At 34.1% G+C, this 24,572-nt stretch overlaps 1 protein-coding gene and 1 long non-coding RNA gene across 2 annotated transcripts; one reads left to right on the top strand and one right to left on the bottom strand.

Annotated features, from left to right (window-relative positions):
* Positions 1 to 1,767: 1,767 nt before the first annotated feature.
* Positions 1,768 to 3,955, bottom strand: LOC110608661 (cytochrome P450 78A9). The gene is made up of 2 exons (XM_021747940.2): positions 2,832 to 3,955; positions 1,768 to 2,608 (listed from the first exon to the last, which is right to left on the bottom strand). The coding sequence occupies exons 1-2, from the start codon at positions 3,807 to 3,809 to the stop codon at positions 1,979 to 1,981; spliced, it is 1,608 nt and encodes a 535-aa protein (XP_021603632.1). The 5' UTR covers positions 3,810 to 3,955; the 3' UTR covers positions 1,768 to 1,978.
* A 5,090-nt stretch (positions 3,956 to 9,045) lies between these two features.
* Positions 9,046 to 13,198, top strand: LOC122722504. Its single transcript, XR_006349454.1, has 2 exons — positions 9,046 to 9,414; positions 10,249 to 13,198. It is a non-coding gene; the product is annotated as an uncharacterized LOC122722504 (long non-coding RNA).
* The last annotated feature ends 11,374 nt before the right edge of the window (positions 13,199 to 24,572 follow it).

Below are 24,572 nucleotides of genomic sequence, written 5' to 3'. Positions count from 1 at the left end.
CCTTACATCCATAAACATTAAACTAGTGGACGTCTCTTACAGGACATAGAAATGTAAAGGAATTGTTTGTAGTTTCCTAGCTAGAGTCATTCATTTATATGGATCCCCTTATCCATATGATACTAACTCATCGAGATAACTGTAAGTGTTAAAAAGACAAAACAAGATCACACGCAATCTGTAATAGTGCAATATGGACAAAGTTTCTTCCATGTAAGGCAGCTTTCACCAAGTATCATCGCTGTCCTTCTCTCACGTGCAGTTCATGTGTTCTTGGCTTCTTCTTGCTGAGATGTAATAATCTCAATATGTCGACTGTTATTTCTTTTTCTTGATCCAGATGCAAATGGGATTAATTACTTTCAAGACGCCTATTGATGATGCATTAAGCGTGAGTGGATGGATGCAAACAATTGTAGCCCACATACTTAACTTTCTTAATCTAAAAATCTCCCCACACTACTCTTGTATCGGTGTCTTATGCTGTGAACCTTCAAAAACCATTTAAAAAAAAAAAAAGATTTTTTCTATAAATTATTTTTTTTTTTATAAACATTCTCTGTATCCAAATATATATACTCGGCTAATTCAAAAATACTATATATGCTAAATCATGAACTTATGAAAGCAATTGGACACAATTAATATGTAGATCAAATTCTGAATATTGGCGAATTTCATAAAATTATCTTAATAAATCATAATATTCATAATACTAGAAGAAGCGGTACAAAATTGAATAAACAACTGAATACATAAAAATAAATTTGTGAAATATTATTTTTTCAATATCTCTCTCTAACGGTCAATTTGTGAAATTCAATTATTAATTTGTGAAACACTCTCCCTACGGTATTTTTCTTTATGCCAATAATTTTTTTGTTCGTGACCGGACTTCTTGCAATAATTACACAAAAAACTTTTCCTTCTCCCTTTGCATCTTTGATAAGATGAACTCTTTCAACTATCTTTATAATTTTCTATTTTCTCATAACTCTTCTTTATTTTAAAGAACGAAGGTGAGAGGATTAGTTCCACTAGTCATATCGAGAATATGAATCATAATATTAAAAAAAATAATAAGAAAAGAAGTAATAAAGAACTGAATATATAAAAATAAAATTTAAATACTTTAATGAATTAAATATTCAAAACTTACAAAATCTCAATAAAATATTTTAAATTTTAAATTAAATCTCAACAATTGAACTTAACAGTATATCTAAATAGAGTTGAAGTAAAGTAAAAATTTTAAAGGTATTTTCATAATTTTTAAATTTTAATAATTTTTTATTATTTAAAAAAAAATTAAAAAGTATAGAATTTTCTCTTTTTGGACACTTTTAAAAATCTCCAAAAACTTTATTTTAAAATCTCTCACCCTCTCAAATACAAACATTTTTAAAATCATGGAAAGAAAAAACCTGTAAAGTTTTGTTTTGCAGTGTTAAGGCCACTAGAGGTTTTCTTGTTTAATTTATAAAATTGTAAATTAAGCCCACTACCTAGTTATTAATGCAAATGATTCTATGTTAAATTTATTAATAAACTGAATTTAAATTAAAAAATCACGTGATAAAAGATGGCATTTGGTCATTCCACCACTCTCAAAGTTTCAATATTTAATTTATTATAATTTTACAAACCAGTAAACTTACTCACGTATTTAGATTGATTAGCATTACAAAATCAATTTATAACTAGCAGCAGTTGTGTCTGGTCAATTCTATGGTTATTTATAATGAATTATCAACAATATAAGCCAAATTCAACACAAACATATAACATTTAATAATTTTAAAACTAAAAAATAAATTGCAAAAAATACAGGCATGAGCATAACGGTCCTATTAACTTAATTATTACTTACCATATAATATTATATTTTATATTTATATAAGCCATGAAAGCTGAAGATAAGTACAAAGATATATTTACAACGTGTGCATATAGATAGGACAATTAACTTAATTAGCATTTAGCATCCTCTCCTAGGACGCACTTTAACGCTAAGTGGGTTCGCCATCTCGCAAGACAGCCTTAGCACTTCCGACAGATCCACCGCCCTGTTGCTTGATTTCACCCACTCAAACTCATGCAATAAGCTCCCCACCCAGAAGCTAACTGTCGCCAAACCCAGTGCCTTTCCTGGGCATGTCCTCCTACCCGATCCGAATGGAGCCAACCTTAGGTCTGACCCCAACACCGAAAACTCCATGTCCACGCCACCACCATCCTTGCACACAAATCTCTCTGGCCAGAACTTCAGTGGGTCCATCCAAACTTCCGGGTCCCTTGTTATGGCCCACATGTTTACCATAGCCACGGTCCCTTCTGGCACCTCATAGCCATCCACTGTAGTGTCCGTGATTGCCAAGCGGGCCCAGGATAAAAGTGGGCCAGGTGGATGTAGCCTAAGCACTTCTTTCACCACTGCTTGCAGGTAAACCATTGATTGAATGTCTGATTCCATCAATGGGCGTGATCTTCCCACGATGTGATCGAGCTCATGGTGGACTTTCGCTTGAATATCAGAGTGGAGTACCATTCTTGCTAGTATCCACTCTATCAAAACCGATACAGTATCTGTTCCTCTAAAAATCATCTCCTATATAATAAACAAGAAATTAAAGAAATAATTATTCATTAACAATGGTAAGTTAACTTTAGGATTGTCAAGAGATGCCAAAAAGAAAGGCAACACCCTCACAAGATTCCACTTTTGATTCCATTTCTTATAAAACAAAACATGCATGCATATTATACACATAAAGATATAAGTATAAAATAATCGGTTTTTCAAATGTAATTAATTAGGTTCTGTGGCTTACCCAAAGAACAGCAACCATATCCTGGTCTGATAATTTTTCAGGTCCTTGAAGGGAGAGTAAAACATCCACAAAATCTTGTCTTCTTTGGCCGTTCGACCTAGCTTTGTGTTCTTGAATAATCTGGTTGACAAAACGGTTCACCTTAGGAACCATTTGAGAGCACCTGAAGCGGATCTTTTGAAGGTCTAAACTTGCAAGCCAAGGAAGATGATCGGACCAGTTGAGCTTCCCTAGCAACTCATAACCCTCTTCAACTAGCTCTCTCAGACGTTCCGTTTCGGTATTTGATGAACCCAGTTCGTATCTGCGCCCAAACACCGAGCACATCATGTTGTTAAGTGAAGCTTTCTTTAGTATATCACGGACTCGGATATCTCCTCTGTGACATGCAATAAGTGATACCATTTGGGAGCCAATGTCTTTCCTCTGTGCCTCTGTTGAACTGATTTGTTTGGGACAAAATAGATGTGTTGCCGCGATTCTCCTTAGGGTTCGCCAATATACCCCATAAGGAGCGAACCCAATGGCTCTGTTAAACATAAGTCCATAAGCAGACTCTTTCACAGGACGATCTGCAAAGACCGAGCTGTTTAGGATTTCTTTAGCTACAACAGGATTGCATGTGATTAGAAACCTAGTCTCTCCCATGCTAAAAGCCATGAGTCTTTTAGCGTTAAACAGATTAGCTGCAGTTGCAAGTTTGTGATGAGCTAAGTTGGCCATCAGGTTCATGCTGCCTAGCACTGGGAACCCTCGAGGACCTGGAACTAACTTGGATTTACATCCTTTCTTGAGCCAGTAGTTACCCCAGGCAGGGCCTCCAGGATAAGCCCAGAAGCATAAAGCCAAGGCTAGCCAAGTCATGCACAAAAAAAGAAAAAGAAAAAGAAAAAGAGAGACGGTGTTGTGGTGAGAAGGGAGAGAGTTGCATTTGAAAAGAAGAGCAAAAATCCAGAAGCTGTCAAGATGTGTTTCCATGGAGATGGAAAATGAAGAAATAGAGTGGTTTAATTAATCTTGTGTGTGTGTAATTCTTTTGGCTTGGCTTTCCTTTTTTGGGTTGAACTATGAAGTGGGAGTTGGTTTATATAGAGAGATCGAAGGGTGCTAGCTGAATCATAATCAAATTAAGTGCTGATCACAGTACAATGACTTAATAAAAAAAAAAACTGTTAACAGTGGGTTATGACCGCATAAAGGAAAGGGAAGTTGATGAAAGATATGAGGGCCCCGTCATGGATATTTGACGGAGAAGCTATAAAACCGTGAACAGCTAATGCGAATCATCAATCAGAGTTTCAAAAGGTGAATAACTGTAGGAGTGAATCCGAAGATAGTAATTAGAAATAAGAAATATCCAGGTGTAGGTAGACAAATGCTGAAGTTTGTACAGGTGTCGACCAAAGGTGAGGTGAAAGCCGTTTAAGGTGTCCTGAGAAGTACTTTTTAGTCTCTAAAAATATCAACAGCAACCACTAGCCAAAATCCACGTAGACAAGTGCCCTTATGATTCTGGATGCCATCATCCATCATGCAATGTTTATATAATCAGCGGCCTTTCCCGACCTCCAACGGCAATGCTTCCACTACCACGCTTGTACTGTGTATATATATATAAGCATTATTTACATAATAATAAATTAATTGCCATTTATGCGTGGTGGATTTTCAAAAAGTTGTATCTTCTTCTTTTAGTTTTAACAAAGATTTACTCTTGTTTGTTATTTGGCGTAATTGAGCGCAAGTACATAATTTTGTTGTTAATTAATACAATACATGGTTCAGCAATCTTTCAATTGCATATGTAATAAAATATAAACCTTAATTGATTGCACACTATGAGAATGGGTATTAAAATAATTAGATATGCATCTTTGTGGAGGAGCAATAATGAAGAAAAAAGCAAATATGTTGTTAATCAACACAAACACACTTGCATAAATTAGTGGCATAAGAGAATCAACTTTTTGTCTTGTTTAATTTAATGGTCTTGTGGACCGACCAACTTACGTAACTATAGGATTCCACATCCATATATTAATACTAACACAAATGTGCAAGTGTGTGCCAAAGAGAAATGACATCATAAGAATTTGGATTAATTTGTTTCAGCAATAGGAATCGAGTTCCTCGCATATTGTCATCATCAATTCATCACAGCTATGATCATGTTGAGCACAAATTTTGATTGTGAAGAAAATAGATGCTTTGATTAATCATGCATACAATGTTTGGTGGATTAGATTGGTCTTTCCCACTTGAGCAATTAAAATCACACAAGATGATGATTCTATTTTTATATAAAATCATCACTATAATCTAGAATGACTAAAGGTGGTATTGGGAGGTCTATATTTGTTCAACTTGTGCAATTTATGATTATATATATGTCTCTTTGAATATCGCACTTGGAATTAATCAATTGATTTTATCTGTAGCTTTGAAAAGATTTCCTTCCAGATTGAACATTTTTCCATGCATTTTCTGCTTTACCCATTAAAATGATGAGAATTAATGTTGTCTGCCTGCCACGCATTGCATTGAGGTGTATGAGTATGTAAAGTTGATCAACTAAGACACTGATTTGGCACTCAATTGGTCCCAAACTATATTCATTTCCTGCGTGGAAACCTCACTAGCTTCAGGGATTTAATTATGTTCAACTTGTAAGCTTAAAGTTTTCCTACCCCTAGCTTTACCAAGCAAAGCTGTGTGCGCTCTACGGTCACTGGCTGGACTTCAATTAAATTCATTATCATAATTCATGAGTTACAATGAAACTGTTTATTGCGGGGTTAGGATATGGGCTCTCTCATTTAATTCAGATCAGAATCCACCACTCATTGGCCCAAATTAAAAAATATCTCTTCGAAGAAATTATTGGCTAGTGATCTTTAAATGAATAATATATTATTAAAAACATTTTGTAAAATTTATTGTATTCTTTTACTATTTTTACCGAGTAATTTTCAAAATGGTTTCAACTGTTCCATATATCCCCCTTTATGAAGTTGATCGGTGACAAGCAACTATCTAGGTATATATTATCCACTAGCATATTAATTACTTGATTTTTGGAGTTAGAAATCACGGTTGCCAACCTTACAATTGCTGGCCCATTAAAATGGGTCGAATCAATAAATTCATGACAAGCAAGTGGCTGTTTTGTTCATGGACATAGGGCGGGCCTTAATTAATTATGTGGGCAGCCTTCATATAAACTCGGAAGCCCAAAATTTAGGCTTGTAATGAAGGCCCAATTCTTTCCTCCTTTCCTGCAAAACCCAATGTAGTAATATGAAAGAGGATAGGTTTGGTTTCCAGCTTTGATGGCTTAATTAAAAAAATAGATTCATGTGTTAGTTAAATGAAAGAAGACGAGAAGAAAATCAAAATGTCGGGGCATGAACGTCTGGGCTTCAAGTTTCGCAACCCTTCCCTTTGTTTCCATTTTCTACGTTGTGTAGCTCACAAAGAATCTTCTTTTTTCAATCAAAACCTACTTACTTTTTCACTTTTCAACCACTCCTCCACATTTTCTCCTTTTCCACTTTTTTTTCTTTTTTCTTTCTTTAACAAAACTGTTCAAATTAAAATCCATAATATAAAAAGTTGGAATTAGTAAAGTTTTTTGTGCATAGATAAATTCATAGCAGTACTAATCAGATCCATTAATTTATTTTTTATGATGATAAAACTGACTAAGGTGGAATATATATATATGATCATAAAAATATTAATCCAACAATTCAAGGGTGTCTGTGACAATACAATGGTGACAGCAGGGAAGGTAGTGTGAATTGTAATTAAATTTTGTTTTAGGAGAAAAAGAGGAGACAATGCTGGTAATGGGAATCGGGAAAGAACAAAAATCAGAATCTAGGTAAAGTCCAAAGGCATTAGGTCAATCCCCCATCATAGTAGGTCTTGCAAAACTGTCCCATTTCCTTATAAAAATTTCAGGTCAATATGGTCAGGTCCATCACTCTCCTCCTCTTTTTTTTTTTTTTTTTTTTTTAATGACTCTAAATATATATGTATATATATATTAAGATTTAATTTAATACGTTATTTACATACACTAAAAAATACAATATTCAATCATATTTAATCCTATGTGAATTGTATTCGAAATTAAAGGCTCATTACTTAAGGTTACAAATGTTCTCTTAAATTTTGAATAGTATGGCTGGGAGCTCACTCATGCGCCAGTTTTCTAATATTATTAAATATATTACTATTTAATGTTATTAATTAGAAACACTTTTTTTTAAAAAAAAAGTATATATATAAGATTGATTAGCCAATACTCAAATCATTATATAATTAATTGAATTAATAAAATAATAAATATCAAATAATTTGAATATTTGTATGGTATATTAATAATGGAGGAGATATTGCACTAGAAAACAGTAGAATAACAAGTGGAGAGATAATTTGGAAGAAATTTCCAATATAATCTAAAATTGGAAAATTGTGATTCCAAATACAATTCTAAAAAAAGGGTTTGAAATATGAAATTGATGAGGCAGCTAACACACTGGAAATATTCAAATTCATAATCACCTAAGTAAAGCCTAGCGATAGCCATCACTGACTGCTCACTTTCTAATTTAACAATTTCGTCACTTTAAAAAAAAAAAAAATTAATTTCCAATTTAAATTTTTATATTTTAAAACTGAAATAATTGTTAATTTTTATAAATCATGCTTTAAATTAAATTTTAGTATGGTTCGATTTAGTTTTAATTTTGATTTTAATTATTTTCAACTTTAATTTTAATTTTAATTTCAATTTAAATCTTAACTTTTACAAATAAAATTATAATATTCTTACATATACTTTAAAATAGTAAGTAACGAATATTGAAATAATAATAAAAATAATAATGCTAACCTTTAAATAATAATAATAATATTAATATATATTATATAGAATTTTTGATAAAAAAAGTATTATAGTATTTTATATTTAGTTATTAATTTTATAATTTTAATTAAAATGCGTTGTGTAATTGATATATAAAGTTATATTATATTTAATATGATTCACTTATATAATTAAAAATTATAAAATAATTAATATATATATATATATAATCTATTTAGATATAATAAATCATAATTAATAAAATAAATTATTTAAATCATATCGTTTAAAATTATTAATAATTAATTAGAATATATGATTATTTTATAATATTATTAACAATAATTTAATAGTTAAAAGATGAGTTATATTTAAATTATATGGATAATTTAATTTATAAAAATAATTAAATGATATTAAATATAAAAATAATTACAGAACATATGCAATGAATTAAAATTTTATTAAATTAAGTTTTGAATAATTAAAAAATAACTATTTTATTTATATTTTTACATATTTATAATTTTTATTATATATTATTTAATAATTTATAAAATTAATATATAAATTCTTTAAATAGAGCCATATATTTTTAGTGATATAATTTATAAATTTATATTTAAACTATATCATCATTATTATATTTTAAATTTAATTATTTTTTATTAAATAATTTACAAATAATTGTATAATGCAATTAATTATATTTCAAAGGGAAGGAATTACAATTATTCATTTTTTAATCGTCACCACCATTGAATTCCTGATGAGTATTGTAATAAGAATTTATTGGAAATGATTTTATTGATATTGGAGAAGAGGAGTGGGCCCAGAGAGTCTGAAAAAGAGGACCATAAGTGATGGGTGAAGCTGATAGCAGCTGAATGAATTTGAAGCAGTAAACTGAGCAGTGACCTTTTGTGTCTGTGTCTGTGTCTGTGTCTTGCTTTGCTCTCAACGAGGCTAGCTTTCCCTTTCTATGTTATTTTTGATATACTTCACCACTATTCACACAATAACAATATTTGGTATTTCTCCCAAAATAATTACTTCTCATCATTTCCCATATACCTCAACTTATCCTAGTTATTGCTCATTTTTGGCTTCATTTTCCCTATACTCATACATTAATATAATCAGACAATAAAATATTTAATAATTAAATAATAATATTTTAATATATTATTTTAAAATTGATGGATAAGCTAATAAATTTTTTTAATATTCATTAAATAGTAAAATTCCCTTTATAAAAAAAAAAAAAAATTGCTTGTATGATATATTGCATGGTTTCATGGTCATGGTCATTTTGTGTTGAACCCAAGGACCAGATGTAGGGTCAGGGTGCCCTGCTACTTTTATTGCTTTCTTTGTCCTTTTTCACCCTCCATCTTTCCTCCTGCCCTTCTTTTTATCTCTTTCTTTTCCTTCCTCACTTCTCATTCCATACCATCACAATAGCCTCTGTCTCTGTATCCCTCTTTTTCTCTCCCTCCCTCTCCCCATCGTGAGAAGCTGTATATCTTTTGAGGGGAATGTTGTCTGGCTCGAGGCCACTAACTAGATCTATGATTTTATCTCTGAAATCATTAATTTAATTCATTTTCGTTGTTGAGATATGATTTATCATGAGTTAGTGACGTCGGACCAGGCTTCATTCCCCCCAATTGTTGCTTCATCTCTATCGGTTGCTGTTGATCTGTAAAGGTGAGTTCTTGTTTGCTCTGTTGTGCATACAACTGATTGATTTTGGAATGTTATTTTACACATGGGTTTTTTGGTCATTAGAAATGTAAGTTCGTTGGGCAAGAGCAGATTGGTGTAATGATGAAAGATTTTGACTGCTTTTTTCCTCTCTTTTCTCTGACTGAAAGAGGCAAAGGATCATCATTGCACTTTTATTTTTATCCCTAAATTTCATGGATCAGGTTTTTTATTTTTGTTTCCCTGTCAGTTCATCTAACTCTCCTTCTGCTTCATCATTGGACTGGTTTTATTCATCATGGCTTCAAGAACTTTCCTGTCCGTTTCTGCTCCTTTTTGATCTACGCTCTAATTGGCTTCTTTTGTTCCCAACTCCTACCACTACTCTATCTAGGGTTTATACTGTTTCCTAATCAGACTAGAACCCACTCTAAATATCTCTTCTGCTCTTTTGTATGATTCTCACATTTTTTTTCCTTAAGTTTATATGATTATTAGTTTTATTAATTTCAAGCTGAAATATTTGTGTAGTGGCTTGATATGGATGGGCTATTTACTCACACTATTATGTTCTTGTGGGTAGTAGCTGTTTTTATGCTATTTACTCACACTATTATGTTCTTGTGGGCTATTTACTCACACTATTTGTTCTGAGTGGTAGTGGGTCGATTGTTAGAGCTGCTTAATCTCCTTCCTTGTGATAAAAAGAAAAAACTCCTTCCTTTCCTTTCCCCCTTTTTTTTTTATTTAATTTGTTTTCTTGTCGCTTTTTATATGTTAAAGCTTGGATCTGCGCTATATGGTCAACTCATATATATGTTTCTTGCATGGCTGAAGACATCGTTTGCTAGCTCAACTCATCAGGATTTTGAAGTTACTGGAATAATATCTGAACATAATAGGGTTCTATTATACATATCCTGATCAGGTTTTGTATGCGCAAAACAGTGGCTTTATTGCGTTTCCTTATATCCTTTCTCTCATCAACTTGCTTATATTTGTCGATGTGATCCCAAGATTATCTTTTGTGATGCTTGTGCTTTAATCTTTATTCTATTTCCGCTGCTTAAAGAAAGGTAAATTCAAAGAAAATCCCGCAACTGTAATTTTGCAGCAATGGCAATCCATTATTTGATATGAAAATCTATATATGTGGTTTGGTTTGTACATATTCTGTAATAATCTCTGTAGGATAGCAGCTTGCAGCTTGCAGCTTCCATCTCAAGTTTCGGCTGCCTTCCTCCTGCATTCTGTGAGAAAATCTCAATTTCATTCCTTAGCATGTGAGAGGAAAGTTTGATAATTTGAAATTGTTATAGAAAATTTTGTTGGTTAGCAAAATGTAGATAATGAGCGCAAATACACTCAAGCCCAAAAAGAAGGATATTAAAGTGCCGGTGAGCTTTGGTTTATGAATCTAGTTGTCATGCTTTTTGGAAATTAAGTGCTTTCTTTAGCAAGGGAGCTGTGGTTTCTCGATTTCCATGAAGGAAAAGAACAGAAACTGTAGAGAAAGAAATAGAGTAAAAGAAAACATGTTATGATTGAAAAGGTGAAAGAGATTAAGCGTCACCAACAGGACAAAAGTGATGGGTCTTTTAATTGACAGGAAGGGTTGCCCTTAATTTGTGATGAAGAGTGGTGTGTCTGTGCCTCCCTTTTCACTTATTCTGCCATCAATTTCTGAGTCTGAACCATATGCAACACTGAATGCCTTTAATGGTCTGACTCTCTCTCTCTCTCTTTCTCTCTCACTATTTACTATTATACAGTTTAGTCAACATCACCATTGACGCCATGTATTCCATCTTACCCTGACTGTGATAAACATGAACTATGATGTATCTATTATTTGGCAGAACTGTATGTTAGATATTAGACCCAGTTGTTTTGTCATTGTATTTCAAGCACTTATTAAGATTCTAGTACATAAATGTCAGCTTAAGTGGTGGAACCCCATTCTTCCACTCCATCAAAACAGTCCACTTGACTTCAAGAAACCCAGATCCTTAGTTTATTCTTAGTTCAATGTGTAGAATATACATCCATTTGTAGGAAAATGTCTTTTCTCTATTTGTTTGGTTTTCGTTTTTCTTTTTTGATGTTTTGTTATGCATGCAGTGAAAGTTTTGATGTGGTTTGAATTTATTTCTTGCTATAGTTGAGTGAGGGAGAATTTCTTGTTCCTCATCCTCCTGCTTCGACCAGAGACAGCTTGTCTGCCCATACCGCCTCATATTGATATACTAGTCTATTTACTATATAGTATATTATAAATATAAATACAAAAAACATTATCTATATATATATATTTTTTTGAATTCTAAGAAGTCTCGCGAGAACCTTTTTTTTTTTTTTTATAAGACGAAAATTCACAGTTAGCTATGACAATTTTGTTCTTCCTCCACTGTCGTTTAGTACTCTTTCTTCCACTATAGTTGTAGTTTTCCTTTCTTCTTTTTTTTTTCTTGAGATATTTGCAAACAGCTGTGATGAACCAGCTTTCATGCACTACCTAATAACTCCATTTCCTTTTTGGCTGTATAATATGGGCTAGAATCTAGAGAATTCACTTATGGTAATTTGATTCTAGAATTAACACCTTATTCATTAGGACTGAATTCAGTTATGTGAAAATGAAAGGAATGCTTGCCTATTAATTCTTGATCAATTATTTTCAAGAATAATCAAAAGAGTTCATTAACCTAGGCTTGATGCTCACATATTGGAGGTGAGTAGATGTTTGTCATTTTAGAGCTCCAATACATAATCAATACTGGAAAAGAATTTTTTTTTTCCATAATCAATACATAATCAAAACTGCTGGGAATTAACTTCTATTTATGCATGGAGAGAGGGACAGGATTAACTCTGGCATTCAGGCTCTTAGAGATTAAAATATATAGCTATGTAAATGGAGCTGGTCCAGCCGGTTCAAGTTTTTTTTTGGTTGGAATTTGGGATTATTTTATAGAGAAACAGGCACATAGAATTATAGGGAAAGCTGGCCTATATGATTCTCTTAAAAGAATAAATTTCTGGTTGGAGAGTATCTGTATCTTACCAACCCCAGAAATAATATACAGCTCAGGTAAAGTCAATAAATAAAAGACAAAGAAAGTTAAATTAAACATGTGGGTTTTGTCCTCCTCACTATCGATTGGGGGTTGTAAATAGTGATTTTAGGTTTTGTTTTGAGCAGATGGTGCTGACTCTTTTTAAGGATCAGCAAGGCTTCAGCCTTGGTGGGTTTGCAGAAGTATGTGAATGTGAATCTTCCTCTTGTAGTTGCATGTTGATCTCCCTGGTTGCAGGTTGGTAGAGAAGCAAGATACTAGCTCCCTCATGTCCATACCATGCGAGATTTAGTTGGTGGTAGCTCGCAGAACACTATTCCAAAGGCATGATTGGGAAGCCTATGATCTTGCCGTTTTGGGGTTTTCTGTTCTTTGGGTTTTGGTTATTTTAGAAAATCTCCAGCGGCTCCCGTCTTCTCTGAATCATTCATTGCCAGCCTCAGGTAAGGGTTTGATTCTCGGGCTTGGGCCTATATTTGAGTTGTAGATTGATTTTCCCTTGTTTTTTTTTTTTTTTTTTTTTCTTTTTTGGACATTAGCCAGCCAATTTCTGGGCTTTGAATCTTATCAGCTGCAAATGAGCCTCAGGCTTCCTTTTGTGGCTAATTAGGAGATGGAGGCTGGTATTGGTCTGTTTCCTTGTCTAAGACATGCTCAAAGTCTTATATTATTTGTAGATGTTGAACTTAATAAAATCATTCAATTTCAACATTTTCAACTATGAGAGTTGAGATGAGTAATATCCAATATGTCAAAGCTTGGAAGTGTTAATAATAACTTATGGTTGATTAAACATTATCATGTTCTAATTTTCTCTACTGTTAATTGTTGAATAATTGGAAAAACAACAACAGAAAAAAACTAATCAGCTTTTGTTAGAATTAGTTAGAAAAGTACAAATTTTAGGTTGGTTATAGTTACCAAGTAGTGAAATTTATGCAAATTTTCAAAAACATACACCACTAGCGGCCTGCAACTACCTTAATCATTTTCCAATTTACCTAATTTTGATTGTTTCCAAATTATCAAGCTACCAATTAAACATAATTGCAACGATCAATAAACTAGCATATCTGCACCCAAAGATTATTATTTTTTCATATGATTTATTAGATAATTAAACCTAAATTAGACTCACTACTGTAATTCTAATCTTTAACAATATATCATATACACTTACACTTGGTGTTGTGCACAAATTCACAATACTTTAATATATTGTATGTTGTATTATTTTAATATCTAAATAATAATATATTGAAATTGTTTATTATATTTAAATAAAATAATATTTAGATGTTAAATGTTGCGGTGTAAGCAGATGAATTATCCATTCGTGGTTATAATAATCTGTGTAAATTAATTCTTGCCACTAATTAATTGCTAGAGAATATGATAGTGCTACATGACGAAATATTTAATTTTGCAAATAGATTAACCCAAAATTCTAATTTATCATTTGAGATGTTATTAATTTAAATTAAATAATATTTTTAACTTATCGATCAAAGTGATTCTTGTGTTATATTAATACATTTGTTGCAAAAAAAAATTTTATTTTTAAAATAATTAATTATTATAACACGTCATTATTACTATACATATTTTTTATGTGGGAGTCGTTGTACATCAAAAAATGATAAAAAATTAAAATGATATATAATAAATAATATAAAATTATTAAATAATTTAAATTAATTATTTTAAATTAAATAAAAAATAAATTTAAAAATTATTTGAATTAATTTAAATTGGATTTATTTTTAAATAAGCCCTACCTAGGCATGATTTGCTTTCATCTTAGACATGATTACATATGGTCCCACATAGCGTATCAATGAGCTGGGGTGGAGAATTCTGAAATCATATTATTGTACAAAGACTTAGATTTGATGTTTAATTCTCAAATTCAATAAAGTTACTGTTTTAATCAGATTATCTTCAATTAAACAATGATTTGTCAAACCATTACCGAATCATCACATTCACTCATTCAATGAATGTTTTTTTATTTTCTTTTTCCTTTTTTCATGTTGAAATAAATAATAATTATTTCCAATCATAATTAATTTTTATCTCCCATTAATATCTCAATTTTCTCCGTACCAACAATACCAGACCAAAATTACCATACATTAATTGTACTTTTGTAGGAGGCAGCCAGCCAGCCTTCAGTTTTGAGTACTCTCAGAATTTCCCTTTTTTTTCTTTTTCAAATAAGGTAGGCCACCGACCCACAGCTTCTGGCCCATTACGGTAATGCACCAAATCTGTAATTGTTTTTTTTTTATTATTTACAATTGAGAAAAATTTTAAGATAATGTACATTCAGTTAATAAAATTTTATTATGTGGTTTATTATAATTTTAATTAATATGTTATTTTTTATTAATAGAATACATACATAAAAAATTATTATGATTGAAAAAAATACTGAACCCTTTTTATTGAAAATAAAATGGTTAAAAAGAGAGTTTACAAAATATTATTTTAAAGTCATTGGAAAAGTGAATTTATACTTTTTTTTTATATATATATATAAAATTAAAAATTCTCACTTCACTGAATTAAACTAAATTTTAATCCCATCTATTTATCCATTAAGGAGTACAATACTCTATGAGAATAAAATATTAGACTTACTTATTGGTTAAAATTTTTTTGTAAGCTGTGTTAAATTTAATTTAATTAATATGTTTAATTATTTATTTTAATATTAGACAAATCCTAGAATTTCGGACAAATCACTTTTAGATACCTAACTGCCAAAAAAAGATTATAGTTAAAAAAATTATAGATGATCATGATTCTTAAATAGTAAGAAAATTTTAATTTTATCCCTTGAATTATGTTAAAATTAATTTTTTTTTATTTTGACTCTATTAAACTTAAATTCTATATGTAAAAATAATAATATTTTTCTAGTTTGATAAAAATTGAAATTTAGTGATTAAACTATTCATATTTAAAAAATTAATTTGACATAAATGAAAATTTAATAAATACTATTTATTTAAGGATATTTTAATTATTTTAAAAATAATTAATAAAAATTAAGCGAAAGTACTTGTAATTTAATTCGCGGCTCTTCAATTTCTTGTGTCGATTAGTCTTCTCTGTTTGAAGGTTTTTGTCTTGTCTTCTTTGATAAGATTTACTAGAATTTGTTATTTTCTTTAGAGTTTCTTCATGGAAACTGATGAGGACGCAGTCTCAGTAGAGATGGTGGGCTTATCTGTTGACGGCGAGGCAGATGATGATGACGGCCTAGTTTTCGGGGTTGATGATGGTGTAATCGGCCAAGACAATCCCTCCTGGTTTTCGGGGTTGATGATTGTGTAATCGATCAGGACGATCCCTCGTTGTGTCTGGTGGGGCGTTTCCTAACTAATCGACCTATAAATTTCAATACCATGGAACACACTTTGGCTGCTCTATGGCATCCATTTGAGTAGATTTCTGTTCGGAGAGAGGAGGGTGATTTTTATGTGTTTCAGTTCTATCATACTATCGATGTGCAACGGGTTTTGGATATGCGTCCGCGTACCTTCAACAATCATCTCCTTGTTCTTGAAAAGCTGGAGGGCTTCTCCCATCCAGCTGAGGTCCCCCTCACACATGTTCCGTTCTGGATTCAGGTGCATGGTCTGCAGCCAAGTTTCTTCTCTGAATGTGTGGTGGCCCGCATAGGTAATGAACTGGGAGTGTTCTTGGCATCCGATCCTTATAATTTTCTTGGACCACGAAAATCTTATGTTCGGCTCCGCTATTATCACGACCTCTCCAAACCTATTCATAAGTCTTTGAGAATGCACAAAAGTGATGGTGCATGGTTTAATGTAACCTTTGTTTTTGAAAGGGCTCCAAGCTTCTGTTTCATTTGTGGACTTTTTTACCATACAGAGAGATTTTATCGCGAGCTTTTGAATCTTAGGAATGCTCCTGTGGTTCATAAGTTCGGTCATGAATTACGTGCAAACTATCGACATCCTCAAAGCCATAGAAGCAAGTGGTTGAAGGGAGGAGGGGGAGAAAACAGTAGCCAAAGTCCATCGGGCATCACTTTTGGTAATTCCGTCGCTAGCGGGCAGACTATGCCACCAAATCCGGTGGACAGTGATGATCGTGATTTGGATGGGATTCGTAAGGACTCTTTGAATTCATATCCTACTGCTGGGGAGGAGATTCCTAGGGGTTTGGAAGCTGGTGTTACTATTGTCGACCCTAAAAGACAACGTATGGGCCTTGAAAACAAGAAAGCCAACAGGGAGAAGCCCACAATGGATCATAGATTAAGTGGTGGTTGCAACAATTAGTCAAAAAATGGAGTAGCGGCGGACCCTGGAGTTCAAGCCCGCCGATCGCAATGAGTTGTATTAGTTGAAACTATCATGGGCTTGGCAACCCACGAGCAGTTCAGGTCCTAAAAGAGATGGTTAGGGTTAAGAGGCCAAATTTTCTTTTCTTAATCGAAACTTTATGTTGTTCTGCTCGAGTGAATGAAATAAAATACTTGTTGGTTTATGATGGTTTCTTCAGTGTGGATTGCTTGGGTCGTAGTGGGGGACTGGCTTTACTTTGGAGATCGGTTTCTTCTATTACTCTTCTTAGCTCATCGCAACACCATATTGACACCAAGGTTTTTATTGAAGGGGTTGGTAATTGGCACTTGACAGGCTATTATGGCGAGGCTGATCGGAACTTTCGTCACTTATCTTGGCAACGGTTGCGTATGCTGGCATCTCATCATGAAGCGCCCTGGGTGTGTTTAGGCGATTTCAATGATATTTTATCGCCTTCTGAGAAGCGAGGTGGTCGTCTTCAACCTTCACGTTTGATCAATGGCTTCCAGAACGCTCTTTGTGATTCTAGTCTTATTGAATTCCCCATGATGGGATATCCTTTTACATGGGAGCATGGAAGAAATAGTGATGGCTGGATGGAATCTAGGTTGGACCGTGTTTTTACTAATGCTCAGTGGCGTACCAGGTTTTCTAATTCTACTGTTGAAGTGTTGGGTTTCTCTACTTCGGACCATTTGCGTATTCTTCTTGCTGTCAAATGCTTTGTGGATCAGTGCCATGCTCATCGTTTCAGATTTGAGAATACGTGGCTCCGTGAGGCAAGTTATCGGACCCTAATTTCGGATATTTGGCAACTTTCTCTAAATATGGATATTGAGGGTAAGCTTGTGGCCTGTCGTACTACTTTGAAATCGTGGGGCACAAATCTTAGACTTCTCCATAAAGCTGAGATGGACGAGAGTCTTGCTGTTATGGCCCGTCTACGTGGCTCTTGCCTACAGGTGCATATGGATGAGTTTTTACAAGCCAAATGTAGCGGTCAGCTGCTTCAGCTGTCTGCTTGTGGCTTTACGGCCCAAATCCGTCCCACATCGGCAGAAAATGAGAAATTAAAATTATATATAATAGCTAGCACGAAACTACTAAATAACTTGGATTAACCATTTTGGGCCAAGTGGAAAGTAGGTCCAAAAAGTTATTTGGGTCAGTTCGGGCCCGACTATTTCAATTGGTATCAGAGCCACCCTGGGTCAAACAAATTATGCGGAGCTAGTGGGCCTGCGAGGAAAGGGCTACCCGTGAGAGACGAGGTGGAGCCACCCGAGGTACTAGCGAACCACAATAGGGGTGAGCATTCGGTCGGTTCGGTTCAAAACTGAATCGAACCGAATAAACCGAAAATCGAAATTTGAGTGTTTATGAAAACCGAACCGAACTGATTTTGGTCAGAAACCGAATCGAACCGAACCGGTCTGATTCGGTTCGATTCGGTTCGGTTTGATCGGTTTCGATTTTTAATAATTTTTTATTTTTTACACTTTATTTTTAATATTTTAAAATTTAATTAAAATATTTTAATTTTAATATGATTTAATTTCTATATATTATTGAAAAAATATATTATTATTACTAATCGGTTCGGTTCGGTTTTTTTGGTTTTTTTCTGATTAAAACCGAACCGAACCGAACCGAAATAACCGAAATTTTTGAAATTAAAAACCGAACCGAACCGAAATATATAAAAAACCGAACCAAATTTTCAAATCGGTTCGGTTCGGTCAGTTTTTTCGGTTTTAACCGAATACTGCTCACCCTTAAACCACAATACCTAAGGATCCGGTCCTGGTTAGCAATTGTAATCAATTCAGTTGCGACGAGGACGTCGCAAATTTAGCGGGACCGAGTGTAGCGGTCAGCTGCTTCAGCTGTCTGCTTGCGGCTTTACGGCGCAAATCTGTCCCACATCGGCAGAAAATGAGAAATTAAAATTATATATAATAGCTAGCACGAAACTACTAAATAACTTGGATTAACCATTTTGGGCCAAGTGGAAAGTAGGTCCAAAAAGTTATTTGGGTCAGTTCGGGCCCGACTATTTCACCAAATCCCATTTCTTTCATTTTTTAAATCTCCATGAGGACTTCTGGAAGCAACGTGCCAAGCATTTTTGGCTTAAAGAGGGTGATGCTAATACTCGATTTTTCCATAATGCTGCTTCTGCTCGGAAACGGAAAAATACAATTGTTAAACTGCTGGATGACTCGAACGTGTGGCATGATAAGAATTCGGGTCTAGAGGAGGTGATGTATGGATATTTTACGTCTCTCTTTACTTTCCATTATTGTAATTTTGAACCAGTTTTGCAGTGTGTTCCGTTGTTGGTGTCACATGATCAGAATGCATCTCTTTTGGCTCCCTACAATTGTGACGAGGTAAAATCTGCAGCTTTTTCTATGAAAATTGATAAATGTCCTGGGTTAGATGGTTTCAATTCTAGTTTTTTCCAGCATTATTGGGATATTATTGGTGAGAATGTGTCTCGTTTTTATAATTGATTGCTTGTACTCAGGGTCTCTCCCCCCGAAGTTGAATGAGACTGCTTTAGTTTTGATACCTAAGAAGTGTGTCCCTAAGCGAATGAGTGATTTGCATCCTATTGCCCTCTGTAACGTAGTTTATAAGATCATAACTAAGATGATAGTTAACCGGCTTAAGTCCATCTTGCCATCTATTGTCTCGGAAAGTCAGAGCGCTTTTATTTCTGGGCGCAGCATTCAAAACAATATAATCTTAACTTTTGAGGCTATGCATGGATTTAATATGTTTCATCGAAAGAAAGAGTTATCTGGTATAAGGTCCAGGCCCAGGCCTATTAATTTTAATAAAATAAAAAAAAAACAATTAAAAGCTTTGGTTTCGGGATTTTGGTTTCGGGAAGGATCCCGAAACCAAAGCCATCATCTTCCTCAGGATAAAAAAAAAAAAAAAACAAAACAGAGCATTTGCTCTGTTAGTTTAAAAAAAAAATTCCTCTTTTAAACCCAAATCTCCTCCCCTCAACCTATAAACTTCTGAGATCCTCAGCTAGATCTTATTTTTAAACCTATATCCTGCTCAGAAATTCAATAATTTCTTCCAGAGGCTCGAAAATTGGATAGGTAAGTTTTATCCCTTTTATTCAATTTTTTACGATATAATTTATTTTCTCTACCTTTTAAATAGTGATTTTGGTGAGTTGAGAATAAAAAGGGGATATGTTTTAGTTAGATCCAAATAATGAGATTCTATATTTATTTTTGGGATTAATGATTTTCTTGGGTTGATCTAAATAATATTTATAGGTTATTGAGTATTTTTGTTGATTTGGGTATTTTTGGAAAGTCTAACTAGGCCGAAATACTGCCCAAATTTTCTTAAAAATATATATAAAAATATATTTAAAATTTCGTATTTTACGTTTTATATTATTGTTCTAGAGCATTTTTATTATTTGATATATTATTTTATTTTCTTTTTAATTCTAGGAGAGGATCCAGCTTCCAGGATAGATAATAGGGGTCCTCCTGCGACCTAGGTCTTTTGTCCCAAGTATTCTGGTGAGTGGATAAATATATAACATTGATATTTTTCCTAAATATATTTATATGTGTATATGTTACTTTGTTTATTTAAAATGGGAAAAGATAAAGTTAATTTATATTTCTTGAATAAATGAAAATTGAATTTAAAGCACAGCTGAATAAATAGCTGATTATACTCTGTATATGCACCGAACAGATAACACCTTGATGACAGGTGATTTATTTTCAGCATGATATATATTTATACTGTCTTTGGGACAGCGCTTGATATACAGATAGCCTTTGGGGCGTATGTCAGGTGGTCACCCTTTGGGGGTAGCTCTGCACATGTATATGACCAGTATTTCATTAGCTCTTGGGCCAAATTTGTCATTATAGAGCCTAAGATGCCAGCATTGCTTTCAGGCTGTTATTATTTTATTATACCTGAGATGCCAGCATTATCTGCAGGGAACATATTATGAGTATATGCGGATTCTATTTTTCACAGTTTATTTTATATTGATGGAATTAGATTGTATTTATTCAGCTGACTTATTTTAACTAAATAGTGGGTACTATTAAGTACCTAAACTTATCTTTTTCCCTTTGTTATTTATTTATCCGCTCACTGAGTATTTTGTACTCACCCTTATACTTTTAATATTCAGTTCCTTTTTGGTGATCCGCTCAGCAGTCCTCATCTCCTAGTTTGTTATTCCTTCCACATCGTCCACTCAGAGTCTAGAGGAGGTCGGACCAATCCTAAGTCTTTTGTCTTTTCTTTTTGTAATTTTGATAGATCATATATAGATTGTACAGCCCAGTGGAAAAGGTATTTTGTTGATTGTAAATATTTTATGAATTGATAGGTCCAACTATCAGTTTTTCTCTTATATGCTTAATGTTTTGAAATTATAGCAGGTTATATGTTTTATATGTATAAATATTAGGGGAAGTTCTGTCAGTTTTTCGGGTCATATCCGTCTCTACAGTTTGGAGATTGGGTGTGACAATTTTTGGTATCAAAGCTTAGGTTTATAGATTCTGTAGACTTTCCTCGAGTCAGTATGGTAATAGAAGTCGGGGCCGTGGTGTTCATACAGCTAGATTAGCTAATATTGGTCGATCTCATAGGGATCCTACAGTTACACCTCCGCCTCTTGAAGGGGTGGCAGATCATGAGTTATCTGAGAGCCGAGAAGGACATGGAGAATCTGTTTCTCATGGTGTTGAATCAAGGGCATATCCGACTACACCATCGCCTTCCTCGGCACCTGCAGTTGCACCTCCTGTTGCACCTGCAGTTCCACCTTTTGTTCCACCTGTAGCACTAGCTCATCCTTTCCAGATAAATGCAGACTTGGGTGCTTTTGTGGCACAAGTAGTTACAGCTGCTATTACAGCCAAACCTAGAGATCCGTGGGAGATAGTGGATCGTGCTAGACGTTTGGGAGCTTATGATTTTGAGGGTTCCTCTGATGCTGACATTGCAGATAAATGGTTAAAGAAAGTGCTAAAAGTGTTTGAATTAATGAAGTTGACTGATCCAGATAAGATAGATAATGTACATGGTTTGTTTCAGGGTAAGGCTGACAGAGAATTAAAACCTTTAGACTGTGGATTAGCTGTGAGTACTCCAGTTGGGGATTCTGTAGTATGTGAACATGTGTATAGGGATTGTGTTGTTAAGTTGGGCGACCATGAGTTGTTAGTGGATCTGATTTTTTTTGTGTCTACAAGATCTGGATGTCATCCTAGGTATGGACTGGTTATCCCGTCATCATGCCACAATAGATTACTTTGAGAAATCACTGGTATTTAATAGTCCAGAAGGATCCAAGTTCACTTTCTTTGGGGAGAGGCGTTTACTTCCTTCTTATGTGATTTCCGCCATGACTACTAGGAAGATGCTTCGGAAGGGTTGTCAAGCATACTTAGTCTATGTGATGGACAGTAGACGGGAAGGATCTAAATTGGAAGATATACCAGTAGTAAGCGAGTTTCCTGATGTATTTCCTGAAGAGCTTCCTGGGTTGCCTCCAGATAGAGAGATTGAATTCTCTATTGATTTAAATCCAGATACAGCTCCTATTTCTATGGCACCATACCGAATGGCCCCAGCAGAATTGAAGGAGTTAAAAGCACAATTGCAGGAGCTACTTGATAAAGGTTTCATAAGACCCAGTGTTTCACCTTGGGGAGCCCCTGTGCTATTTGTGAAAAAGAAGGATGGTTCCTTAAGGTTGTGTATTGACTACAGACAATTGAATCGAGTCACGGTGCGAAATAAGTATCCTTTACCCCGCATTGATGATCTTTTTGATCAGCTCCAAGGTGCTAAAGTATTCTCTAAGATTGATTTGCGGTCTGGCTATCATCAATTGAAGATCAAGGAGTCTGAAATACCCAAGACAACCTTTAGAACTCGTTACGGGCATTATGAGTTTCTCGTTATGCCTTTCGGGTTAACTAATGCACCCGCTGCTTTTATGGATCTCATGAATAGGGTGTTCAAACCCCACTTGGATAGCTTTGTTATTGTGTTTATTGATGACATCTTAGTGTATTCCAGTACCAAAGAAGAGCATGAGATGCATTTACGGATAGTACTGCAAATTTTGAGAGATAAACAAATATATGCTAAATTGAGCAAAAGTGAGTTCTGGCTTGATCGGGTGGTTTTCTTGGGACATGTTATCTCAGCAGATGGAGTTTTGGTTGATCCTAAGAAGATTGAAGCAGTAGTCAATTGGGATCCTCCAACTAATGTTACAGAGGTTAGAAGTTTTCTAGGTTTAGCAGGGTATTATCGTTGCTTTGTTCAGGATTTCTCCATCATTGCAGCACCATTAACTAAACTCCTTCGAAAGAATGCAAAGTTTGAATGGACAAATGAATGTCAAGAGAGTTTTGAGAAGCTTAAAACGTGTCTCACATCAGCTCCAGTTCTTACCTTACCCTCAGGTACAGATGGATTTGTGGTGTATAGTGATGCTTCTCACAAGGGTTTAGGCTGTGTACTCATGCAACATGGGAAGGTGATAGCTTATGCTTCTAGACAGCTTAGACCATATGAATTAAATTATCCCACCCATGATCTGGAATTAGCTGTAGTTGTGTTTGCATTAAAGACATGGAGGCATTATCTTTATGGCGTGACTTGCCAGATTTTTACAGATCATAAGAGTTTGAAGTATCTTCTCTCACACAGAAGGAGTTGAATTTAAGGCAGAGACGGTGGATTGAGTTACTTAAGGACTACGACTGTACTATTGAATATCATCCAGGTAAAGCTAATGTGGTAGCTGATGCCCTTAGTCGCAAGTCCTTTAGTAATTTGGCTTATCTTAAAACAGTTCGGCTTCCTTTGTTACTAGAGATAAGATCCTTAAGGGTAGAACTAGCAGTGGATGATGCAGGAGCATTGTTAGCAACTCTCAAAGTTCGACCAGTTTTGATAGAAAAAGTCAGAGAAGCCCAAAATCAAGATGAGCAGTTGAGTAAGATCAGGAATGAAGTAAAAGATGGCACCCGTACCGACTTTTCCCTAAGGGAGGATGAGACTTTAATGTTTGGTGATAGACTATGTGTACCCAGAGTGGAAAGCTTGAAGAGAGAGATTATGGAGGAAGCCCATTGTTCTGCTTACTCTATGCATCCAGGTAGTACAAAAATATATAGAGATCTTAAGGAAAATTATTGGTGGCCAGGTATGAAGAAAGAAATAGCTGACTTTGTGTCCACATGCTTAGTTTGTCAACAGATTAAAGCAGAACATCAACATCCAACAGGAAAGTTGCAACCGCTCTCTATTCCAGAATGGAAGTGGGAACACATTACTATGGATTTTGTTTCTGGGCTACCTCGTACTTCGCATGGACATAATGCAGTATGGGTGATAGTTGATAGGTTAACCAAGTCAGCACACTTTTTGCCTGTCAGGATGGATTATTCTTTAGACAAGTTAGCAGAGATATATGTTAGTGAGATTGTAAGACTTCATGGTGCTCCAGTTTCTATTGTTTCAGATAGAGATCCAAGATTCACTTCTCGTTTTTGGCCTAGCTTGCAAAATGCTTTAGGCACTAAGTTGAAGTTTAGCACTTCTTTTCACCCTCAAACTGATGGTCAATCAGAAAGAACTATTCAGACATTGGAGGATATGCTGAGAGCTTGTGTGATGGAGTTTAAAGGAAGTTGGGATAGGCATGTGCATT

Source organism: Manihot esculenta, chromosome 2 (assembly GCF_001659605.2).
Source record: "Manihot esculenta cultivar AM560-2 chromosome 2, M.esculenta_v8, whole genome shotgun sequence".
Classification (NCBI taxonomy): domain Eukaryota; kingdom Viridiplantae; phylum Streptophyta; class Magnoliopsida; order Malpighiales; family Euphorbiaceae; genus Manihot; species Manihot esculenta.
The sequence above is the reverse complement of the archived record's forward strand: the minus strand, read 5'-3'. Positions and strand labels throughout refer to the sequence as shown.